Raw genomic sequence first — 23,095 nt, 5'->3', positions numbered from 1 at the left:
AAGTCAGATGCTTCAATTGGTCATGTTTAATTCTTAAGGGAGAAACAGAACAGTTTTTTATCAGTACAGAACACAAATCACAACCAATATCCATCCATATCTAAACATGTCTACATGTGTAAAACACCTTTTCAAAGACCAGGGGTTTGGAGGGGGAAGCAAACACCAACTGGAAATTAAATACATGTGAGAATTTACACTGATATAATTGACTGGGATTCATGCTGTGACACATTTCATCTAGCGGTTTAGTATTAATGTCCATCTTCAAGCACAAGCTAAAAAATTCAAAGAGAAAACACTAAATGCATTATTGCCAGATTTGATTATAGTTGGGCCGCAGATAACTTAAAAAATACATTAAACAACAAAATGTCAGGAGTTAAGACTTCAATTCCGAGATAAAAATCCACCCGCCCCTCTACCTGCCCTGCCTCCCTCCTCCGCTGGGAGCCACACCCCCCGAGTGGACGCCCCCGCATCCCTAAGTCGTCCAACCAGCAGCTCCTCTGGTGATTATGTGGCATAGCGTTTGGTCCACTGTTTGGCTATCCTGTCGTGTTCGGGTCTGTTTGTTGTGTACTGTGTGGCGATGCTTCCGACCAGAGGGTCAGCTGTCGACAAATAAACACAACATGACATCAGTGTTTCTTGAGGCTTGTTCTTTCCACATTCACATTCGTTCCTGGATTATTTAAGACTTGAATACATTTCAGTTTTTCCATCATTCATACAATTACAGAAAAATGAATACCTAAATGCATTTTAATTCAAATTTAAAGCAACAAATGTGACTTCCTGCAGAAAGATAGTTGATTGTTGAGTGTCGTCTCTCAAAGCACCACCTTTCTTCAGGAAATTAGATTTTGTTGCTTTAAGTTACTTAATACAACAGTCTTCAATCAGTTCTTTGTTCTGGATTACAATGATTATTGAGGTTTGCAGACATTGTTTCTTTGCTAATATGGGTGAATTGTAACATTCACATACAAGGCTGAATATTAGCAGTCAGGGCAAGCAGGCAGCTGCCTGAGTGGCCCCAGTCCCCCACAAGCCTCTGATTGGCTCAGCATTGGTTATTTTTATTATGTTTTAAAAAAAAATACTACAATATCAACTAATACTGTCCTTTATTATAAAAATGGAGTTTTGAAATCTCTGTTAGTTTATTCTGTAGGTCCATATTAATCAATGAAAACCAGAAACCAGCCAGGGAGAATTCCAGCATAGGAGCAAGGTTTTGTGGTTTATGGGCATGTAATGAAGATATAGTTATAGATATAGTATATATGAGTAGTTTGAAGCATGTGCAGTACTTTAACTTAGAGGAGATGGTGGGTGGCTGGGTGGTCATTATGGGCCTTAAATACCTTAGCTGTAAAATAAGATGGGATGTGTGTGTTTATTGGCTAACCTAGTAACTCAAATACATGAAAAATAAAACATGATTCATCAAATTGTTTTGGGCTGCATAATATCTACATTGGACAAATAATTTATCGGCCGATCTTTGTGTCTGAGTGCCCTTGCAGAGGCTGGGCGTGGCTTCCATCATTGGCTGGAGCTCCTGCTGCTCACACACCTGAATGCCATCTACTCATCAGCCCCAGCCCAAAAGCCCTGGTCTTCTCTTCACTGGCTGCCAGATTGTTTTCACTCCACGTTGTGGTATTGATGGCTTCTCTCTCAGCGTTATTGCTAGCAACCTCTCCTATGATTAACTCTGTTTCTTCTGAGACTAACAAGTACCTCTCTTCGCGATCCCTAGAGCCTGCCCAACCCTGAGTTCCAGTGCCTCAGCCACCCTGCCGCCCAGCCTCACTCTACTCAGCCACCAGCCAAACCATCTCACGGATCCCCCCTCGCCTCACGCTCACCTGAGCCTCATCCTCCCAGCACTAGGATCCACTAGGTCAGTTCTGCTCATTTATTTATTTGTTTCTTTATTTTCATGATTATTATCAATGTACAACTACAAGGTACTAAAGGGATAGCTACTACTGCATTACCATTACGGCAAAATCCCTGATGACACATTTATATAATCATTGTCCAACCCTTTCCAACAGGGGTCATTATGGTTTCATCTGTCAAATACCTTCAATAGCAACTGTGTAATTACAGAACATTTGTGTTGAAGTCACCATGCCATGTACTGTTAAATTAAAGGAACCTTCAACTAAAATAAGAAGATAACTTAAAGAGCCATGGTGCAACAGTAAATCTCAAGAATATATATTAACTCAAGGCTTTCCTCAGGCAGTCTGAACATTAAACAGTCAGGGGAGCTTCATCTGGAGATAAAGGACCGTAATATGAGCTGTAGTCAGGAGGAGATCTAATGAACTGAACATAAAATCCTATAAGTACTGTCCTGCCTTTCATGTGCAGCTGCCTATTTAAGAGTCTTATGGTCTCTCCTCTGATGTCCAAGGTGAAATAGTAGTTGCTGCTAAGACTTTAAGGATGAGTATTGAGTAGTTAATGAGATGAGCTGCAACCAAATTGTGTTCTCACCACATATTATGCATTCATTGTATTATTATATTAAGTAATGGTGCTCTGTATTAACATAGGTGCTTTTCCAGACAATTTTCAACTTTCTTATAAGTCAAATCTGTTATACTTAAAAAATGCTTTTAAAAACACCTGAAAAAATAAACATATTCAATATTAACACAGCCTAATTAGCTGTTGACAGATTTTGTAGGTGTGTGTGTGCTGCAGCTCTCACCAGGGTTGCAGTCAGTGAGCAGGGAGCAGATGGACAGTAGGACCTTGGAGATGGTGAGGGCAGGACTCCAGTTGTCCTTCAGGATGTCCAGACAGATCACTCCCTGACTGTTGATGTTACAGTGGTAGATCCTCGTACGGAACGTCACCTGGACAAACGCACACACACACACAGGAGAAGACATGGGTCTGTATTCCACATAGTTTCTTCTCTTGTATGCCTCTTGTCTTATTAAGTACCACTCGACATCTTATCTGAATAGTCAACATCAAGTCAAATATCCTATGCAGAATTTGTTTATTACTTTCACTGCCATATTCCATCACATATACACTGTAGAATGTGGACATGAGTATTGGCAATCACTGTTGAAAATGCTGCTATGTAGATTGCATTAACGCTGAAATGTAGAGTGGTGGCTAATGATTTAGAAAAGCTATCAGGTTCTATTTTATGAGGCGTCCATGTTTGGAAACATGGAGCTCAGAGAAGATTTCTACTTTTTTTTTAAAATGCAGTCTGGTTGTGACAGCTGCTCCTTAAAAATGAGAGAACTCCAAGTATCAGGACTGAGTGAACACATATATTAGAGAGTCCCAAGGAATTAAGATTGGAAGTATGAGCTGCTAGTTTCATCAAGCTGCATTTCAAAGTGCAAGGGTGCCCTCTAGTGGAAAATATGAAAACAACAGCCTGATGAAATAGAGCCATCTGTGCTATGAGTTAAAGAAAAGGCTTTGCTGAAAGCAGACCACCATGCAGAACTCACCTTGGGTGGTTTGAAGGGGTAGTCTGGTGTGAAGGCGATGTCCAGGAAAAACACTCCTCCCTCGTACACGGAGCCTGGAGGGCCCAGGATGGTCGACCTCCACTCATAGATGTTGTCTCCTTTAGGACCAGCGCTGTCAGGACACAAGAAACATTACTCTTGATTAATATTTGAGTGTTACAAAAACAGTGTCTTTCACAGAAGAAAGATGGAAGAAACCTCAGGAAGAGCCACAGAGGAGGGATCCCTCTTCCAGGACGGACAGACATGCAATAGATGTTGCATGTACAGAACAGAACAACACAATTGGTAATTATTGTAGCTTTAGCTGAATGATTTGGTTTTAATGTTCTGATTGATCAGTTTGATGCATGCAGATGATTTGATTCATTTCCAACTCCACTGAGCACCGAGTCCAATTCGAGTTTTGAGTCTTTGAGACACAACTTCCAAGTCCTGGCAATGAATCAAATCATCTGCATGCATCAAACAGATCAATCAGAACATTAAAACACACAGACACAGACACACAGAGAGAGAGAAATGCACAAGTCAGAATTAGACTTGAAACTGATTTTCAGATCCTCATACCTCTTGATAAAGGAGTGTGCTACTAGTGACACGCGAACAGCCAATCGATTAACAAACCAATCCCAAGTGTGCGCCCCCTGCTCATTTAAACAGCCAATCATATCCCTGGGTGCTACGAGCCATAGATTTCTATAAAAAGGGCTAGATACCAGATACGAAGATGGCGCCCATTTAAACCAGTGAGAATTGCTCACCTAGTGTCTACGGCTAAAAAGTTTTCTGGCTTCCATATTTACTTCCTGGTTCTGCGGCCCATTGAGTATGTGCAGTAGATTTTCCCCCGCTGGACCCGCCCGCAAGTTCCTGCTTGGTCCACAGACTTTACATTGTGATGACTTTAAAAAAAAAAAAATCAATTTTCTCAGCTTAAGGGAAGTTTTACAAATATGAAACCTCCATGGATCAAAAATTAATAATTTAAAGAGTCATGATCGACCTTGTTTGCAGTTCTTGATGTCCTGAAAACAGTTTTACAGACATCTCTTCTATAATGACAGTTTATGAGAGAAATGCTTTTTGGGCCCCAGGGGAATTTTATTATTTAACAAGTGTGTAGTTCAGTTGCAGCATTGCCATGTGACTGACAATAACAGAGCAGCGTGGTAAGGCGTTATTGTGGATTCCACTGCAGTTCTCACAAGACCAGCCATGCTCCGTCTGCAAATCTGCTAACTCACACAGAAGCTCTGTTGACATCTGCTCATCTTGCAGTTTGATACGGCAGCTTATGAGCTGTAATTTTGCTGGTAAGCCCACAACATCTTTGGCCTCTGTCCCGGTCTTCTTCTGCTACTCCAGAGCCGCTCTTCAGTGTCTCATAGCTGGATAGGTAGAGTGAACCGGCCGGCTGTCAGCAAGGCTGCCCTGCCCTTGCCACCCGACCTGTTTGTTCTACCTATGAGCCCAGAGACACTGCAATTGAGACAGTCAAAGTGGCTGGTGTGATTATCGGGGCAACTACGAATCACAATCCGTGGTATCAGCGCCACTGCTGTTTTACAGGCCAACCGCAAGAAAAACCCAAGCACAACACATTAACACCAGAGTGAGAAAATGAGTGCTGATGGAGAGGAAACTGTAAAACAAAAGGACAGGTCAGCTCGCCGGTATGGCAGTATTTTTTTTATTTATTTGCATAATTATATTTGTGTGTTTTTCCTTGTTGTGTTAAATTCAAAATAAAGAGGGTCAATTTAAGCCTTTTTCACCTGGTCTTTAAAAAAACGACAAAAATACAACAGAAATGATAAATAATTATCAATGTTGACGTTTTGGATCACTCTGAGGATTATGCAGCGTGGTGTCCTGGCTGTGTGTTAACAAGCTGCAATAACCATTCTGCACAGTGACAGGTATGTTACTGTCATTTCAAACTAACTTTAAGAGAACTGAAGATCATTTATCATTAAGCGGTAGGAGCATTTCCACAAGAACAACTCTTTTTTTTTCTTCCACAAAACACAGTAGGTGGCTGACCCCTCCATTGTATTTAAAACAAGGCGACTGGCATGAAAATAAGCTATTCCAGACAATTAATACAATAGAAAAATTTAAACATACTAAGATTTAGCTTAATGATGATCCATGAATGAACTTTAATGAAAGGAACTACTACATAAATAAGTTGATAATTATTTCACGATGATCACAGCTACAGGGAGTAAAACAGGCCACATGCTTGATATGAGAAGGAGCAACTACTACTCTACTTGTGTAAAGAATAATTATTTTTATTATGAAATCAATTTATTTTGTGTATATCTGCCTTTAAAGTTTTAATTTTATTGTGGTGCCAGCAGCTGCAGCTTAAATTGTGCATTAGGTTATGGAAGCCTTGCCCTCATCCTGGTTATGTTATTAATTATTCATGACAGCTTGGCACAGCTTCAACAGGAAAAATACACACAATACAGCATTTGTTAATCTTTACAAGTTACGCTCAAGTTTCCTCAGCTTTTTGCGTTAGGTCTCAGGTGAGTCGAGTCTCACAGCAGATGAACCCAACTCGACTCACGCTTAATCCATCTTCCATCTGGATTAATGCAGCGCCCTCCCAGCCAGACAAGTCCAGCCTTCATCCTAACAGAGCTTTAATCATCCTACGTCTTCATGCATGCCTCCCAAAATGTTAAGACATCCATGTTTCACTTTCTCCTTCTGCCTCCTCAGAACACTGAATTCTTTCAGTTCAACCTCAACTGACTGAAAAAGATTTGAAATCCTAGCTTCTTACACCTGACCTGTTCCCTCAGGTTTAACCTCTGTATTCTGACGGTCTGTTATGGCTTATTTTACAGTATGTACTGGGGCTTATTGTACTGTTGCACCGGCTAAGTCACTCGACATCTGCTAAATGACCTAAATGACTACAAAGTCTTTATAATTACTTTCAATTGCTTTGCAGGCAGAATTCTATTCCATGTCATCTTACTGGTAATTCATTAAAACAATAGAGTGTAACTGCCTGTGTGAGTCATTAAGCCAACAGAGTGGGAGGTGATGAAAAGAAAAAGATCAACAGGACATTATTTGCCTGTGGAGATGAAGCTGAAGAGTGGCAGAGCCGATGACTACAGCCGCCTGATTCAACAGTCAGTCAACAGCAGCTTCTGTCAGCGCTTTAATGGTGGACACGTTTTCACATAATTGACTGCTTGATGAAGCGCTCCAAACTTCACTTTTCAGTTTGACACTTCATTTTTACACAAGCGGAGCTCTTAAAGCATGTTTGTCGATTAAGATAAAAGACTTGTCTGAGCAAAAAACTGCATGTGTACAGCAATATATTTAGACATAGCAATAATTTGAATACTTTAACTAAACAAACACAAAATAATCCATTATTCAGACACAGCAGTTCCAAGAATAATCTAGTGCACACATCAGATTTGGGGCACATAAGCAGTTACTCTGCACAGTGCTTGTGATATAATAAGTAGCTCCTGTATGCTGTCTGTTCTGAGTGATGACAGCAGAAGTTAATGTCAGACAATAATCTCACTTTGTGAAGCAGACGCTCCACTCTACCCTCTACTACTCTTTTGTCACGACTGGGAGGGACAGAACCTCAAAAAGACAAAGTACCACAATCTGAACTTCTGTATCAGGCCAGGCTTCAAGCTGCTGACTGCCAGCAATAATGTTTTTTACAATCTTGTCGTAGCTGACGATTCAAATCACTGCTATGTCGGACAGCTAAATCATTTCCATCTGCTGCTAAATGTAAAACATTTACTGTTAGTGCCACCTGAAGTTCAGCCTTAAACAAGTGGCCAAGAGATCACAACAGTCCAGATTTATAGACCGTGTACTATAGCTCATACTGTCCTTTAGTATGTCTTGCTAGAGCTTTTATTAAGTCCACATGACTCACTGTACTGTTTCCACCTGACTACAAAAGAAAAATGTAAAGCTATTGAATAATAAGACTTTGACAGAGTCATGAGCTGTATTAAGGGTTAAGGCCCACACACACCAGACTGACATCAAAAAAACTAGTGGCGAGGCCTCACATCACCGGTGTCTTGGCCAAAAAGCTGTACCTGAGTACAACGCAAAGGCTGCGGATATACAAACTGTTGTTATGTATAGCAGTGGGGGTTTTTTTGTACGCCACTTTCACTAATACATAAACTTCTAACAATAAACATGTCTGATAAAAGGTTGCAAGTGGCACTGGTGAAGAGGCAGAGGCGATAAATAAGGCAAAACCATGCAAAATGGGTGAAATCATGGAAACTACAGCAACAGGCCTGAAGGGCTTTCCCTTTCTTTTCTTGTTTCACTTCTCGTGCACTGGTTCGCTTAGCTCAACAGCCAGTCAAAGTGACTTCTCTCACCGACAGCTGAAAAGCCAAGGGTTGACTCGTTCCAAAAGGGCCACGGACGCTCTCTGATGGTCTTGACATTGGCTAATGTCTGACCGTTGGCCTGGTGCATCAGGGCCCTTACCTCCAAAATTTCTATTTAGCTATCAGCAGGGCCACATCAACCCACTCAAGGTCCCACAAACAAGTCATTTAAAAAAAAAAACAACCCATAAATTTGGTGGTTAGATTAGATATATTTTCGTTTGGTGCTTTTAGTCGAACAAACGCAGCAATTAAAAGATCATCAACATCATCATCTTAGTCTCCAGTAACTTCTGATAGGTAGGTATTTCATTAATCAAGAAAGTAGTGGGTAAATGAATCAAAAATGTGTAACTATTAGTAGTCACTTGATTAAGCACACATTATTTACAATATGCTTCATGTCAGTGCTGAAATAATAACAATTTTTTTTTAAATGTATTTTTGTGTAGACTTGTGTAAATGTGTTTTGTTTCTGACTCCAAGTTTGTGAATGTCCCAATCTTATGGATTTTAGGTCTTGTAATACAAAACGGGAAAAAGGCAATCTTCTCAGTTACCATCACTACTACATTAGACATATTGTGAGCAAGTGTTGGCATGACGCCAATGATCTAGCAGGTACATGAATGTTGACTGCTGGGACAGTCTCAGTGTAGACATAAATATTCAGATTTAATAGAAAAGCCACAGTGTGCTCTCCAGATGTGAAAGTAAGTGAGGAGAATCATCCCCTGGTATAAAAACACCACATGTACCTTAAAGGAATGCAGTTCATTACACTGTGTTAGCAGCATTCCTACAGGGGAGCCCCGACCTGCTAATATACTGGTCACACCACAAAAACCTCAGTCAGGACCCGCTGCTGTGCCGAGAATAGACATTGTATCATTTCTCACTGAATGAACCAGACTGAGGTTTGTTTCGCCTGACAACAACAGAGGTGTCTCTCATTCACAGAAGGAGCCACAGAGAGAGCCCAGGCTTCCTCCCCATCTGCCTCCGACACACACAAAGGCAGCCCAGTGCTTTGTGTGAGGCACTAATATGCTATGCTATCACTGTTGTCATTCACTTCAATATCAGGGGGGCTTCTTCTGCAGCCTCTGTGTACACATGCACTGCAAGAAGAGTGCTGACATTTCAGCCGTTTCATTTTTTCTAAGCTTTTAACCTTTCAAACAGACACACGACGGTTTACTCAAAACGGACTCCTGCGGCACAGCAGAGGAGAACAATGGGTGAATATGTTCTGTTAGCCCACAGAATCAGTCTGCAGCAGCCAACATGTAGACCTTAAAGCTTCAATATACAACTTTTCACACAGTACAAATACAGCACGAGTAAAACATAAAAGTTTGAATTCATACAGAAAGGAAACTAATTTAATAAATGAGTTGGACAGAAGTAGGTTATTTAAAGTCAAAGGAAACTTAATTTATGAGACTGCAGCTATTGTGCATGTTATAAAGATTTCTCGAAAAGTGATAAACCAGTTTTGTTTTTGTTTTCTTACAAACTGTTCATGTGGAAACACTCCCGGTGGGAGACAGGCATCCTGCCTCCAACACTGTTTATCAGCCATTTAAACACACAGTATGTCTTTTCTGCTACTTCGGGTCTCTTGATCAAAAAAGAAAAGAAGTAAGTAGTGTGGGATCATAGGGGTTGTTGTCTTCAGTGTTGAGCAACCACTATTGTCAATAAAATCTATCTACGTGATCTAAGGCAGGAATGATTAATAATTAATTTACATTACATTTAGTCTCATTCACTGAATTCGTTCCCCACTCTCTGACTCTCTCCAGGAAGTCATAGCAACAGGCAACCAAATGTACCATGACCTATATGAAATTGGGATTTTCTTGGGTTTGAACTCTGTTGGAAACATTTTGGATAATCAAAGCACACAATTCAACAAAATATATAACAAAACGTCAGTTCCTTTTTCAGTGCAGAAATTTTACATATTGTATTTTTAAGCTGTTTGTCCCTTTAGAAGAGTAATTTGTTGTTGCCATCATGTTGTTAGATTTTGCTAATGTAACCGCTGATTCCCATTAGTTGTTATTTTTCGTATATGTTATTTAAACACCTTGTTGACTGACCCACCAGTTGACTGACCCACAGTAACGGTAGTAGACTCAAATCATGACATGGAGTATCACACAAAGTATCAGAGTTACATTAGCTGGTTGAACGCCCATATGCCACAAAAACAATTCAGACTGAAATTATGATCAGCTGAGTGGGAAAAAACATTCAGGTTAGCCTCCGACTTCTACTTCCACATTAGCCAAAACAAACTACAAAATGACAATATACCACTGAAAGCGAAGCCAACTATAATTGCAGCTACACCTGAATAAAATTAAATATTAACACTAATGAAAAAGTATATGGTTTTCACAGTAAGCAAACTGCTACTAAAATATAAAACAACAAATTAAGCTAACTTGGGATATCTATCTGGTGCGACTACATGGTTAAGACATGAGTAAAACAGCATTAGGCTATTGAAATGAATGTGATGTAACATTCATTAGTAATATCTGCCCTTAAGAGATAATGCACCAATCAAATTCAAGTAATGACATCGTAAGAGAAGAAAAATGGATACATTTGAATTTTTTCTTTCATAGTTTTAAAGAGGTCATATTATGCTTTTTGGGTTTTTGCCTTGACTTTGTGTTATGAAGCATTTTTGTGCATGTAAAAGGTCTGCAGAGTGAAAAAGCCTGTCCACACCAAAGAGAATTACTCTCTCCCACAGGAAACTCTGCTCCTGCACTGCCTGAAATGCTTGGTTTGGTGTCGAGCCTTTGCTTCTGTAACTTACGTGTGTTACTATGTAAAATCATTTATATTTTTATATATTTATTATGAAATATATCAGTCAGTCAGCAGACGTACAGTTGCTACTGCTGTAGTGGTGTTATTTTAGATCACACTACGTTGCTCAGCATGACCCGCCCTACTCTGCTTCTGATTGGCTACATCCTGCCCCTTAAGTAATGTGCATGTGTAACTCTCACCAAAGATTGAACAGAGGCGAGATGTCTCACTCTGTAGCCAAAATGCTAACAAAGCGTTCAAGACACAGTGTGAAAAGGGATGCTGCAGCAATGTACCATATGAGAAAAATAATGTTTTTATAAAATTAAAGTATGTAAACCTGTTCTACTAGGACCCTCAAATAAAAGTATTAACCTGAAAATTTGCACAATATGACCTCTTAACCAGATAAGAACATAACTCAAACCAAACAGGAAGGAGATATATTGAATTCTCAGCAAAACATATTTCGAATTTAATGCTTTCAACTTCAACATGAAAGCCTCACAAATGATCATGAAAGATCAACAGGCATCTGTTCTGTCTCTCAGTATTCTTCCCTCTGTAATGAACAAGGTCAAGTTATCGCTTATGTTTCAATGCATCTATTTTCCACCATCTCAACACTTTGTGTCTTTACTCTCAAACCACTGCAGTGTGCGTCTCATCTCTTCATTGTATACCTTAACATACACTCTTCCATCAGCACATACTGAGCTTCATTTTCAATCATCACTATCTGCTTGCAATGGTATTGTGATGACAAGGAAAAACACTGTAATAAGCTGCCTGACTGAGACAATATAATGACTCCACTTCACTTGAGTACTGAAGAGACTCCATGCATCGGCACCACACACACCCCACCCCCTCCCACCCCACCAATTTAATACAATGGCAATCAGCCTGCAAATGTTCTCTCGGTGCTTTATGAGGACGGTGCAGGGTGACTATCATGTGGTAGCATTTGTATCACTACACTGATACACTATGTCCTTAAATAGATTGTACTTATTATTAGGCTGAGTGAAACAGATGAAATCAATATTAAGACATCAGTAAGAAACCGATTCTAATATTAATACATACAAAGTCAAATGCAGGAAAATGTTGATGTTCATAACATTAAGTTGTTATGACATACATTGGACAGATTTTCATACATATGAAATAAAAACTTGATTTAACGTGGAAACAGACAGCTTCCCTGCCCTCTAGCGTTTCAAAGTTGTATTATTGTGGTGCAGCTGTCGCAAAGACAACAAGATTGCTTTCGGTTTATTCTGACTGAAGCAACTACCAACAACACAGGACAAAACATGAGTTTATTGTTTATTGATGTGAAAGCTGATAGAAATGGTGCCAGCCTGACTGGATCGCCAGTCAGCCTTCATTTTCCTTGGAGATTTTGTGCCCAGTGGCATACAAAATAGCATTGTGTAGGCAGGGTTTATGCATAAATGCATATGGCATCATTACTTTATAACTGTTACACTGCGCAATCAGCATTTACTTCATAATGATACGTTAGCAAAAACTTGTCTATTGCCAGTTTAATGTTTAAAGCCCCATCAGCACCATTTACTGGCTACAGTGTTTATTATTGCACACTGTGAGAAAGCTGAAATAAACACCACCTTGATGATTTTTTTTATATTTCTTAAAGCTTTACCCATTGATGTATACCGAGAACTGAATACAGCCTTGGCTCAGCAGTGCATGAAGCCATAAAAGTTGGACCGGGTATAAAATTAACTGGTATTTCAGCATTGCTTCCATATTGTTGGGCCCATGGGGCATGTGCACAAGAGACGTTTCAAGCGGCTAACTTCTAGTTTAGCCCTCCGCTAACTTTAATGTGGACAAAATAAGTTAATCGTGCAGCTGTTAGACTTTCCAAATGTTATTGGACTGAATGGATCAAATTCTGATAGTGAATTGAGTCATTTCCTGGTGGTTGTGACGCTCAAAAAAGTTTATTCACCATTTTACAGTGTAAGTTTATAAGAAAAAGTGTTTTTGGGCTCCGGTGCATCATGTGCCACTGTAATTACACAGTTTAGCCACTATTTCAAATTGGCTTAAAAGCCTGGCGCTAACAATGTGAAGTCTGGCCCGAGGGTGGCGCTACGGGGAAAGTCATGGGGCCATCAATCTCTAAATCATTTGTCCCCTTGTGGGCATGAATGTGCACAGACATTTAACAGCAATAGCCTCACTAGAATTCGATGTTTCTTGTGTACAACTGGTTATTTTGACCTGGTGGAGGCGCTACAGGAAATGCCTGGATATACTGTATCAAAATTGTTGCTTACTAGTCCTAATATAATATCCGAGTTTCCACATTACAACAAAATTTAGACTTTTTTCGATACCACAAGATACTACAAGGAACTTTGTATTTTTTAATTCTGGCGGCCCCTGTGGACAAAATATATCGAGGGTGAAACAAAGAAAAATGTGCTGACTCTTCAAGTCATCGTCAGCACTCAACCATAAAAAAAATGTTTTAATTGTATGTGTTAGGACCCTATAGGTCGTATTAACTTTTCTATTGTATGTTCTTTAATTTCCTCTGATTTCATCCGTTGACTGTAGGTGTGTTTGGTTGGGTGAATGATGACTAAGTGTGAGTGTAGGTTGTCTGAGGGAGCCGACTGGTTCCAGCCTCCGAGCCAGAAGTTTAAGGGCCCGGCTCCTCCCAGTTCCTGTGGGCTCTCCTCTCTCCTCTCTCCACTCTCAGACAGACTGCCAGCATTTCTGTTTGTGTGTTAGATGTGTTTTTAAATAAAACCTTTAAAAATACTTTGCTGCTGGTGGTGCTTGGGAGATGGGAAGAGGGGAGTCTCATTTTCATGTTGCGCCAGGGTTTCCCCTAGGCCCTGGTCATAACATTATGACTTATCCGATCCAGTGACAGGTACTTAGAATGACTATAATGATAAAAGAAATAGCCAATCTTGTCGCTGATGGTCTTGTCTGCTTGTGTAAGTCAATCGAGACATCAGTATTAAAATTAGACTGTTTCTTAACCACAGTACATTCAAATTTGAGAAACATAAATCTGTTATGTTCTACACACTTATTTCAGTCTGTACCGTGTAAATGAGTATTGAGGTTTGATACTCAGCCCTACATGTAGCTTCCCCTTGCTGCCCAACTAAAGCATGGCAAGCAGAAGGGGAAACTTCCACCTTTGCTGCAGCAGCAGCAGCAGCTCACAGTTCGGCGCTGCTTTCAGGGCTTTCCGAAGTAACAACGGTGTGCAGGCCAGCCACTTCCTCTCCAGGGACGAGGCTTTTTATAGATATGAAGAAGCTGTTGAGAAAAGCTCAGTAGCCTCTAACATGCAAGCTGATAACACGCTGCAAAGGTGTGTGGGGAGAGACTGCTGCTAGTAGCAGCGACTGAACAGAGGGATCACATGCAGCTCACACACACACACACACACACACATACATACACACACACACACGGCAGTTCTTAAAAAAGGCACAAAAGAAATCAAAATTTCCCAATGGTTTAAGCTAAATGTTATAATAGTCTTTAAGCCACTGTGTCTGTCCAACCCTATTTAGCACTAATTACCCTACTGTACACAATGTCTAACTTTACTTAGCTGTCATGAGCGCTGACCCTGGAATGTTAGGAATCTGTCTGACACCCAAGGGCAACATCTCAAGAGGAGATACAGTGAACAACAGCCGAAGAGGACACAAGGCAGAGTTAAAGACAGAGAGAATGAAGTGCGAGTCAGGAAGCAAGCAATAAATAAAATAGCCGGTCAAGAGGAAAAAGGAATATAACATGGGGAATAAAGGCAACACAGGGAGGGAGGGGGCGAGCTAGGCCTGTGATGTCTGCAGTTCACACTTGAGTGGCAACGAGGCAGTAGAAAAATAAAAGAGGGCCTGCTCGGCATTCCCTGTGTGCAGCATAATTAGATTTTGATAAATGACAGATGAAAGACTGCCTTATAGTGCTCATAAAACAAAGTTTGCTACGACAGAGGCGCTGATGATAATGGAAAGTAGTCAGGACAAGACTTTTCTTCATCAGTCAGTGTCCACTTTCAGAGCGAGGGGGCCCGAAACAACCTCGAGAGAAATGAGACGACAACCAACTGACTCATCGATGTGTAATCCATTAAAGAGCATCTGCAAGGCGTAGCTGGCCAGCTCCATTCATACCCTAATGAGCAGATTATGTGCTAAATGAAGCAGAGAGTGAACCAAAATCCAGTAAAGATCCCCTTCCTGCACGTCGGGCCGAACGGAGGGTTTTCAACCAAGTGAAACAGGACAAGATGAGGATATGAGGCATGTCTCCACGCTGGTGGTGAAATAGAGAGATAAATAACTCAGGGTGTGGTCACATCACGCATGTTTGGAGACATTTATCTCAACTCTGAAGCATTTCCTTTTTTGGTTTATTTGGCAAGGTGAGAAGATTGTCTCTTTAACAGTCACTGTACAAAGACAGAGATGCCTGAAGACGCAGATCTCTGTCAGCCCACTCACAACGAGGACAACACTGACATTTACCAAAATGTAACAAACAAAAGACAATATGTTAATACTCTGACTTCCCTCCCTGTCTGTGGTAGTCAGCCACAGCCCATCCTACAAATGTTTCATTTTTAAAAAAGAGCTCAGTCATTTCTTGACAACAGAAAAACATTCAGTCATTTTTAGCACACGTTACTTAAAAAGGAGGAAAAAGTTCCAGTCTGATTCTCAAGTTTGGACTGACAGGACATTACCAAATATGTAAGCAGGTGACAGACAGGCCCTGCATAGACACACACCTTGTCTATTTAATTGTTAAGGTGTGTGCTTGTGCACTGACAGGCTTTGATCTCAGGTATGCAAAACATGAACGGCTTTAGAGGCTTTACATGTTCAAACGCAGTGTCATTTCACAGGTCATCATTTTAGAAACAAACATAAGAAAGACCTGCTGATTGTTTATGAAGACTTGTGCCACAATTTGTACGTCACCACTGACTGAAATCAACTTGGACTTGGAAACTAGGGCCCAGACACATCAAACTGGCCAAGAACTAGCAGTGACAAAAGCCGACTGTTAAAGCTGCACTTGAACACACCGCAAAGACTACAGCAGAGGGGGAAAATGACTCAGCTTGAGAGGAAATAACTCTCCATACCACCAGATGCAGGTAGGCTGAATTAGTCTTTCAAAAGGTGTGTTGTTATGATAAAATAGTGTTTCATTTTCACACTACTCTCGCCACTATAGCCACTTCTAATCAAGAACATATCCCAAGAACAGTTGCAAATGGTACTGATGAAGAGGCAAAAAATAAGGAGAAACCATACTAAATGGGTGAAATAATGGATACTACAGCCACAGGCTCAAGGTGCTTTACCTTTCTTTTTGGTTTTTCTTGTCGCGACTGCTTGCTTCAATCAATCAGAGTGACTTCTGTCACTGACGGGCTCTGCTGCCAATTCTACAAGCTCAGTTGGCCGAAAAAGCCACTGACAAAGGCTGACTAGTGCCAACAGTGCAGGACACACAGCAAAAAAATAGGGCCACGGACACTCACCAACGGCCCAACATTAACCGACGCTAACTGTCAGCCTGGTGTGTCAGAGCCCTCTAACACAGCTCAGACCATCACCACTGTCTTGTATACCTCTCACTTACATCCATAAATAAAAATGAGGGATCACAGGTCAAAGATGTCATTCTGTTCTATCAAGAAATACAGTTAAAGGTTTTTAAGTCAAATCTGGGTGGTAACCAGCTATTTTTTATCTAATGTAAGAGAAACCTGCCTCTTGGTACATCTGTGGTTCAGCAATTTCAGTTTGATTAATAATATATATCATAATCACAATATCACACCCACCCCAGCCATAGTCTGTTCACTCTGCTGCCGTCTGGCAGAAAATACAGAAGTATCCGCTGCCATACCACCAGACTACGAAGTAGCTTCATTCCCCAGGCTGTGAGACTCCTGAACTCATCCTCAACAACACTCAACACTCCATAAAGTAGATGAAGCAGGACTCAAGAAAATAAAAAATGACAGATACATTTACATTGTACCTTGTACCTCGTACCATCACATAAACTGTTTCCCCTTGTAAAAAACAGAACTTTAAATCAACAATCCTGCATTCATCAAATCAGGGCGCAGTGTAAAGAGATCATCATTGATGCCATCAGAGGTTTTGGGGCAAAGCTACAGTGCAGATGCTGCTAACATTAAGGTTTATGAGAGCGTTGAATGAAGTAGCTCCTGAGTGGCCAGGGTTCAGCTCTAAATGCTTGTTTTGGGTCTCTGCTGCGTAACTCGTGGTTTTGAAATCGCTGCCATGCAATCAGCTCGCCTTTATGGTCTCACATCATGACCTGCAGTTCAGACACGCACCTCACCGGCTTCACTGCATACAGTCAGCAACAGACCTGTCATCACCTTAAGGTACCTCAACTGTGTCAAACTGTATTAAACCTGCTTTTCTTTGCTTCCTCTGACCACCTTACACTTCTCTTCTACTCCTGGCTCTGTACTGGATCTTGATGTGTCAACACAACATTGCAACAGCTTCATTTCAGTGACATAATACTATTCATCCCACCCATATATACATAACAAACACAGAGATATGGCTGTTTCAGATGTATTATGCAAGTAGCTCCAACAAGTGTAACACATGGTGATAATTCATTTTCAGGACACGCATCTAAACCTGCCGGGCCTGTTCCAAAGAAAGGCCAAACAGACAGAATTTGGCAAACAAAAAAGCAGTTTCTGAAGATGTGTTTTCCAGGTGTTCAACCTGGGCCTGAATATGTCAATACTAGGGGTGTAAAAATACACGTATTTGTACCCAACTGTCACAAGCGCGGTTCAGAGGTGGACCGCGGTCAGTAAATATTAAGAATCCTGGTACAATGCCTTGTAATAGGCATTGTACCAGGCCACTCCAGGCCTCTTTTGCGTTCTTCAACAATTACCAAGCTGTCCACCTGACCTGATTTGATTATACAGAACACGACTCACCACCCAATTATTTTTGGAGAGAAAAAAAAACAAACAAACGTAAAAAGACAGAACCTAAAAACATCAAAGTTCTACAGAGTGGTCTGTCTTCTTGGACAAAACCCTCTGTGGTCTCATGTAGTGTAAATGGAACAGACAAATAAAAAATCTGTAATGTGTCTGACTTGATGTAAAAAAGTATAATTACTGCATTAAATGCTCATGGGCAAAAAACAGCTAACTAAGGAATGACGTGAATGAGTCAATCAAATCAAGGGGAATCAATCTGTACCTAGAATGTAATAACAAATTACCATTTTCCAACTATTCCCCTTTCTGAGTCACACATTTCAATGTCTGTTTGAACATTAAATATTAATTATGAGTGAAAATATCCGCCATGCTCCGAACGCTCTGAAACTGGAACTGTGAATTTCTGAACAACCATTTCTGACTGAATGTATGAGCGCACCATAAAAACCAGCATTGATGCACTGATTTTGCTTTACAACAGCTGTGAGACGATGACAAAATAATGTTTTATTTCTCTAATTAACTGCTTTTTCGAGATGCCACCACTCGCTGTCTCCATTCACTCTGTAGCTCTACTGACCACTGCTGCTGTCTCTCTCTGTTTCCTGCATTGAGGTGGGGTGCCAACTTCTAACAGTGTTTTAATAAACAGCTCCCGACAACTCTTGTACAGTATGCTTCTCGATGAAGGTTTAATAAAGCATCATCTTCCACCTCCTTCTCCTTTCTTCCAAGCAACACTTTGCAAACTTGTGTGTGTGGGGAGGGTAGAGCTGGCCCCGCTGTTGTGGTCCAGCCAAAAATGTTTTGACTACAGAGGGAACTTTAAATGTTTTCAACAACTGTTCTAAAATTGATTCCAATGAAAATCAGGAACTCTCTCTCAAAAGAAGTAAACCAGAATGCAACTGCGACCAGACATTCGATGTCAGCCTTTAGTATTCGACACCAACAACATATTCGGAGTACCAATAAATCATTCAGGTTCAGTTCTCAGTCCTAGCAATGATATTCCATTGAAATGTGAAAATAGCGCTATAAAGGATTATTATCTGAGATTTTTCTTAATAGATACTGAAGGACAAACCTTCTACTCTGTGTCTATCATTTGTTGAGAACACTAAAGACCTGCAAACAGAAAGCACTTTTAGATTTATGAAGCGCAATATTCAGACCACCATTACCTTGAAAGTTTTTGTATTTCAACTGACATGCAAGGCAGCGAAGCACCAATATCTTTTATATTCTGGCATACAGATGAAGAAGAGGGGCTTTTCAACCATCACATTCAAGACGCCCACATGAAGCACTCCTTGTATTAATTTCATCAACACAGACTAAATGTCCCCGTTTAAAAAAAACAGACACACACACGTCAACGATCCAAGTGTTTCTAATGACACATCATAGTGCTCCATGAAATGACGCCACACATTCAGTCACCTACCTGCAGTTTGGCGGTGGATCCAGTGTAATGTCAGCCAATTCTTTCTGAATTCTGCAAAAGCAAATAAAAGGCATGCATCAAAAGCTAAGCTCAAGTCAAATACTGTAAATCCAAGTAAAATAACCTCACTCTGTATCAGACTCAAACCTTCAAGACTCATGAAAGGCTTTTTCTGACAGACATTTCACACACCTCTCAATTACTGAAATGCCACAACTCTTAAGTTAGAAACTAGAAAAAAACATATATAGCCCAGTTTGGGAATGGTGATGTTGAGGTCTTTTAATGTCCATCTTCTCTAATGAATTGTCTTTGTACCTGGACTTCACACATAAGTAGGACAAACTCCTGACTTGTTTTCAGCTGTGGGGAAAGTGATTAATACTCCCTAAAGGCATTGAATATCAGTCCAGGGAGTAAGTGGCAGTACATCTAGGATAAAATGATGCTATAAAACTTCAAACTGCTCACTGCCAGTGTAAAATAAAACTTACAGAACAAGCCATCAAGACGTGGGCCCCTCCTGCACAACCTTCCTGACTCCGGGCATAAGTAAGCTCACCTTTTTGCACTAGTAGAGAGGAGTTTGGAGGTCTTGCTCATGCTGGCTTTAGTTTCTCGTTTCTTTGAGGGGTTTGCGTCCTGCTGTTGCTGTTGATGAGTTGAGGAGGAAGAGGAGGAAGAGCTGGTGCTGGCACGGGAATCTTCATCCGACATACCGAGCCTGGGAAACGAACAGAAACACACCATTCAGCAAGATGCAACAGCTAAACCACAGACATATTTACTCTGCATCTAACCCCATTAAAATAACCTAACATTTAACTGTAGAGCTTTGCTTTAGTGCAATTGATAACACCTGTGCAAAACTTGAGATCTTTAAAAAAAATCTTCAGGTTGCACTCCAAAATTCGGCATGCATCCAATACACTTATACTTTAGTGCAAATACAGTTACTCCCACTAAAAAATGCCCATGGGTTTAATTGAAATGTACAGCTGTCTGCTGGTTCACCTGTACACCGAATTTAGCAGAGGATCCTTTCAATTCCATTACAATCCCACGTCACGTGTTCTCAATTAGAAACTGATGCTGATGAACGATGAAACTTTAAATTGTAAGATTTCTTAAAGGAGTCTTGCATACCGTTTGCCTCATACGTAAACGGTGCATATCGAGGCTATAGATCGTAACTATGGATCCCACGGTGCAGTCACTGACTCCATAAGCGCTTCCGTCCTTTTAACCACCAGGCCCTGACTAGACGTTGACCCGAGTTAACTGGATCCATCAGTTTAAATCGCCACTGCTGGCTGTTACAGGGGAACTTATCGTGCTGATCGGCGGAGCATTTTCCTCTTTCATAACGCTCATTTCTGACCTCGGCTAGTGTTTGCAGTCGGGCGTTATTTTTAGCGTTGTCGGGCTGCGACAAAGGAAATCATTTGGTGAAATAGTTCGGCTAAAGGCCTAGTTCTGGCCGACACCACGGAGCGGCACACACCACAGCAGACCTCTGCTCTTGACTGGGTCGAGCGGGTCGGCGTGAAAAGCAGAAATACATCGACGGGGCGATGTCGCAGTCGGCAGGGAGCCCCCGACACTACACCTCAACAATTTCCAGGCGAATGAAACTTTCACCTAAAGAAGTCGGCGTGATGCTACAGCGCTGTCAAACTACCTCCGACGGGTTCGACCCCAACTACGACATTCAAAACAAATACAACACGCCGTCCACGTAAAGGTTCTCCTCGCGTTTTTAAAGCTATATCCGTCGACATGCAGCTGATCTCAGTGCAGCCAGTCACAGGATGGACCGACTCCTACATTATCCTCTGACGGTATCACGGATACAACTGTCGCCCCAACATCCTCTAACAGAACCATGTTACACAAACTGCTACAACACAACGCGCTGGAAGACAAATATTTAGTATTTGATACCTTTCTTTGTGTGTGTGCACAGCCTATGTGTGTGTGCCTCCGCCGCCTGGACGCACCAGTGTCAAAACACATACAATGAAGACGGATTACACTTCCGGTCATTATCTTAAAAATAAAAGCATAGGAAAGCGGAGACGGCAATAGTATATTAAACAGGTAAGACCAAAGTAGATAAGATTAACTTGGCTGATGCATGCAGGACCACTGAAGTGTCAGACCAGTACAAAAGTACAAAAGCGGTGTAGTGTGAAACCTTAAACAACTGAGCAACAAGGAAATAAAAGGTAAACACTGTAAAATTAACTACAAACTGTTTTTAAACACAAAATAGCACAGCAAAGTAAGGACGAGACAGGCACAAAACCTGAGAAAATGTGCAGAAAACCTGTAGGATCCGTCCTGACCTTCAACTTAAAATTGATCAGATCCAATTATTGTCATCCACTTATCATGAGGTCATACTTTCATCTTTCCCTCAACAATTACTACTACTACTGCTGCTAATTATAATAATAATTATTATCATTATTATTATAATGATGATTGATAATAATAATAATAACTATTATTATTATTGTTATTATTATCGCTGATGGGACATAGCGTGCTGTTTGTTCAAGATATTGCTTGAAACTTGTATGAAAATATACACATTTTGAAAAAATTTAAAAATAAAAAAATCTAAAATTATTATATTTACAGAAAATCATGCCATTTGGCTTTGAAACCCCAGTGTCCACAGTGCTGCCCATTGAGGGGTACATTTTGGGGCACGATAAGGGATCAGCAGCTTGAGTCATGAGTTCGGGTTTGGCGCTTTTATTTTGCAGGGTCCAACAGTCTACTTTCCGGGATTATCGTGAACGGTTAACAAGAAGTTGAAGAGACCGCTGGACGCGTGCCTCTTCTCGCCGGAAGTGTTGGTCCAGCAGCAGACTGACGTTGTCACTGAGATACATCATTCATAGAGTGATTTGAAGAGAGAGGTCAAAGAGAGATGGAGGTGTCAGGGTGGAGTTTCTTAAATAAAACAATAGAGTTGTGTTGTGTTGAATGGAAACATGAGCCAGGAGCAGTTGTGTAGACCAGTAACCTATTAGAGACAAAGGCCATCAAATTACTCAGATCTTTAAGGCACCTATAGAGAATCCTTCATTCCCTTCCCTTTAAATAGGCTGCATTGTACTTCACACTGTACCTACACCTCTGCCGCATGTGTGACATTCTGTTCTTGTTCATGTTAACTGTTGGAAATTGATGGTTAGCTTCTAAATTCTCATATTTTGGCAAGGTTTAAACGCCTCTTACAATTTTGTTCAAAGTAGAACATTTACAACGGCATTAATCAGTTTTTAACCAGTTAAGCCTATCTCAGGAAAATGATGTAGCCGTGGCCTATAAAATACATTGAGACGCTGAATCATCTCTGTAAGATATTTAGAGGGTGTGATGTGACAACTAAAACAATGTATAACCTTGTGCAGCTTAAGCCTACTCATTGCTGGATGTAATAAAATCAGTTACAACCCACCACTAAAACAGAGCGAACCAAGAGCTGAGCGACAGTTTTAAAGGCCATTATACCGGCTGATAAAGTGGCCTGACATGTGAAATGTGTTGCAGGTTAAATAAACATTAAACAAAGTGGTTGCCATGAAAGGTGTTCAGAGTTATAAAGTGGCACTTTTATTAAATTTTCATAGCATGTGGCTATCTCTCCTGGGATTGGCTCCAGCTTCTCCAGAGACAAGTTTCTGGATTTTTGGCAGGGGGGTTTAGAACTAGCTACTGTAACTGTTTCTTCATGTGACATAAGGAATGATGAAAAAATGAATTTGTTTCCAGTTGCCATGAAAAGTGTTCAGAGTTATAAGTTGAA

At 40.7% G+C, this 23,095-nt stretch overlaps 1 protein-coding gene across 2 annotated transcripts; it reads right to left on the bottom strand.

Annotated features, from left to right (window-relative positions):
• Window positions 1-11: 11 nt before the first annotated feature.
• On the bottom strand, window positions 12-21,303 carry ube2e1 (ubiquitin-conjugating enzyme E2E 1). 2 transcript variants are annotated; one of them, XM_073463442.1, is made up of 6 exons: window positions 21,217-21,303; window positions 19,835-19,996; window positions 19,273-19,323; window positions 3,504-3,636; window positions 2,735-2,882; window positions 12-614 (listed from the first exon to the last, which is right to left on the bottom strand). In XM_073463442.1, the coding sequence occupies exons 2-6, from the start codon at window positions 19,987-19,989 to the stop codon at window positions 517-519; spliced, it is 585 nt and encodes a 194-aa protein (XP_073319543.1). In that variant the 5' UTR covers window positions 19,990-19,996; window positions 21,217-21,303; the 3' UTR covers window positions 12-516. The 2 variants fall into 2 exon arrangements, with proteins under 2 accessions (XP_073319543.1, XP_073319544.1); XM_073463443.1 differs by lacking the exon at window positions 21,217-21,303 and adding an exon at window positions 20,419-20,859.
• Between the last annotated feature and the right edge of the window lie 1,792 nt (window positions 21,304-23,095).

This window comes from Pagrus major, chromosome 3, assembly GCF_040436345.1.
Source record: "Pagrus major chromosome 3, Pma_NU_1.0".
NCBI lineage: Eukaryota > Metazoa > Chordata > Actinopteri > Spariformes > Sparidae > Pagrus > Pagrus major.
The sequence above is the reverse complement of the archived record's forward strand: the minus strand, read 5'-3'. Positions and strand labels throughout refer to the sequence as shown.

Excerpts from the sequence above, each read along its gene's own strand:
- ube2e1 (XM_073463442.1), bottom strand. The coding sequence starts at position 19,989 with ATGTCGGATGAAGATTCCCGTGCCAGCACCAGCTCTTCCTCCTCTTCC. Across the intron at positions 3,637-19,272 it reads GATCCACCGCCAAACTGCAG|CGCTGGTCCTAAAGGAGACA; the intron begins GTAGGTGACTGA and ends GTGTCCTGACAG. Across the intron at positions 2,883-3,503 it reads ACCCCTTCAAACCACCCAAG|GTGACGTTCCGTACGAGGAT; the intron begins GTGAGTTCTGCA and ends GCGTTTGTCCAG.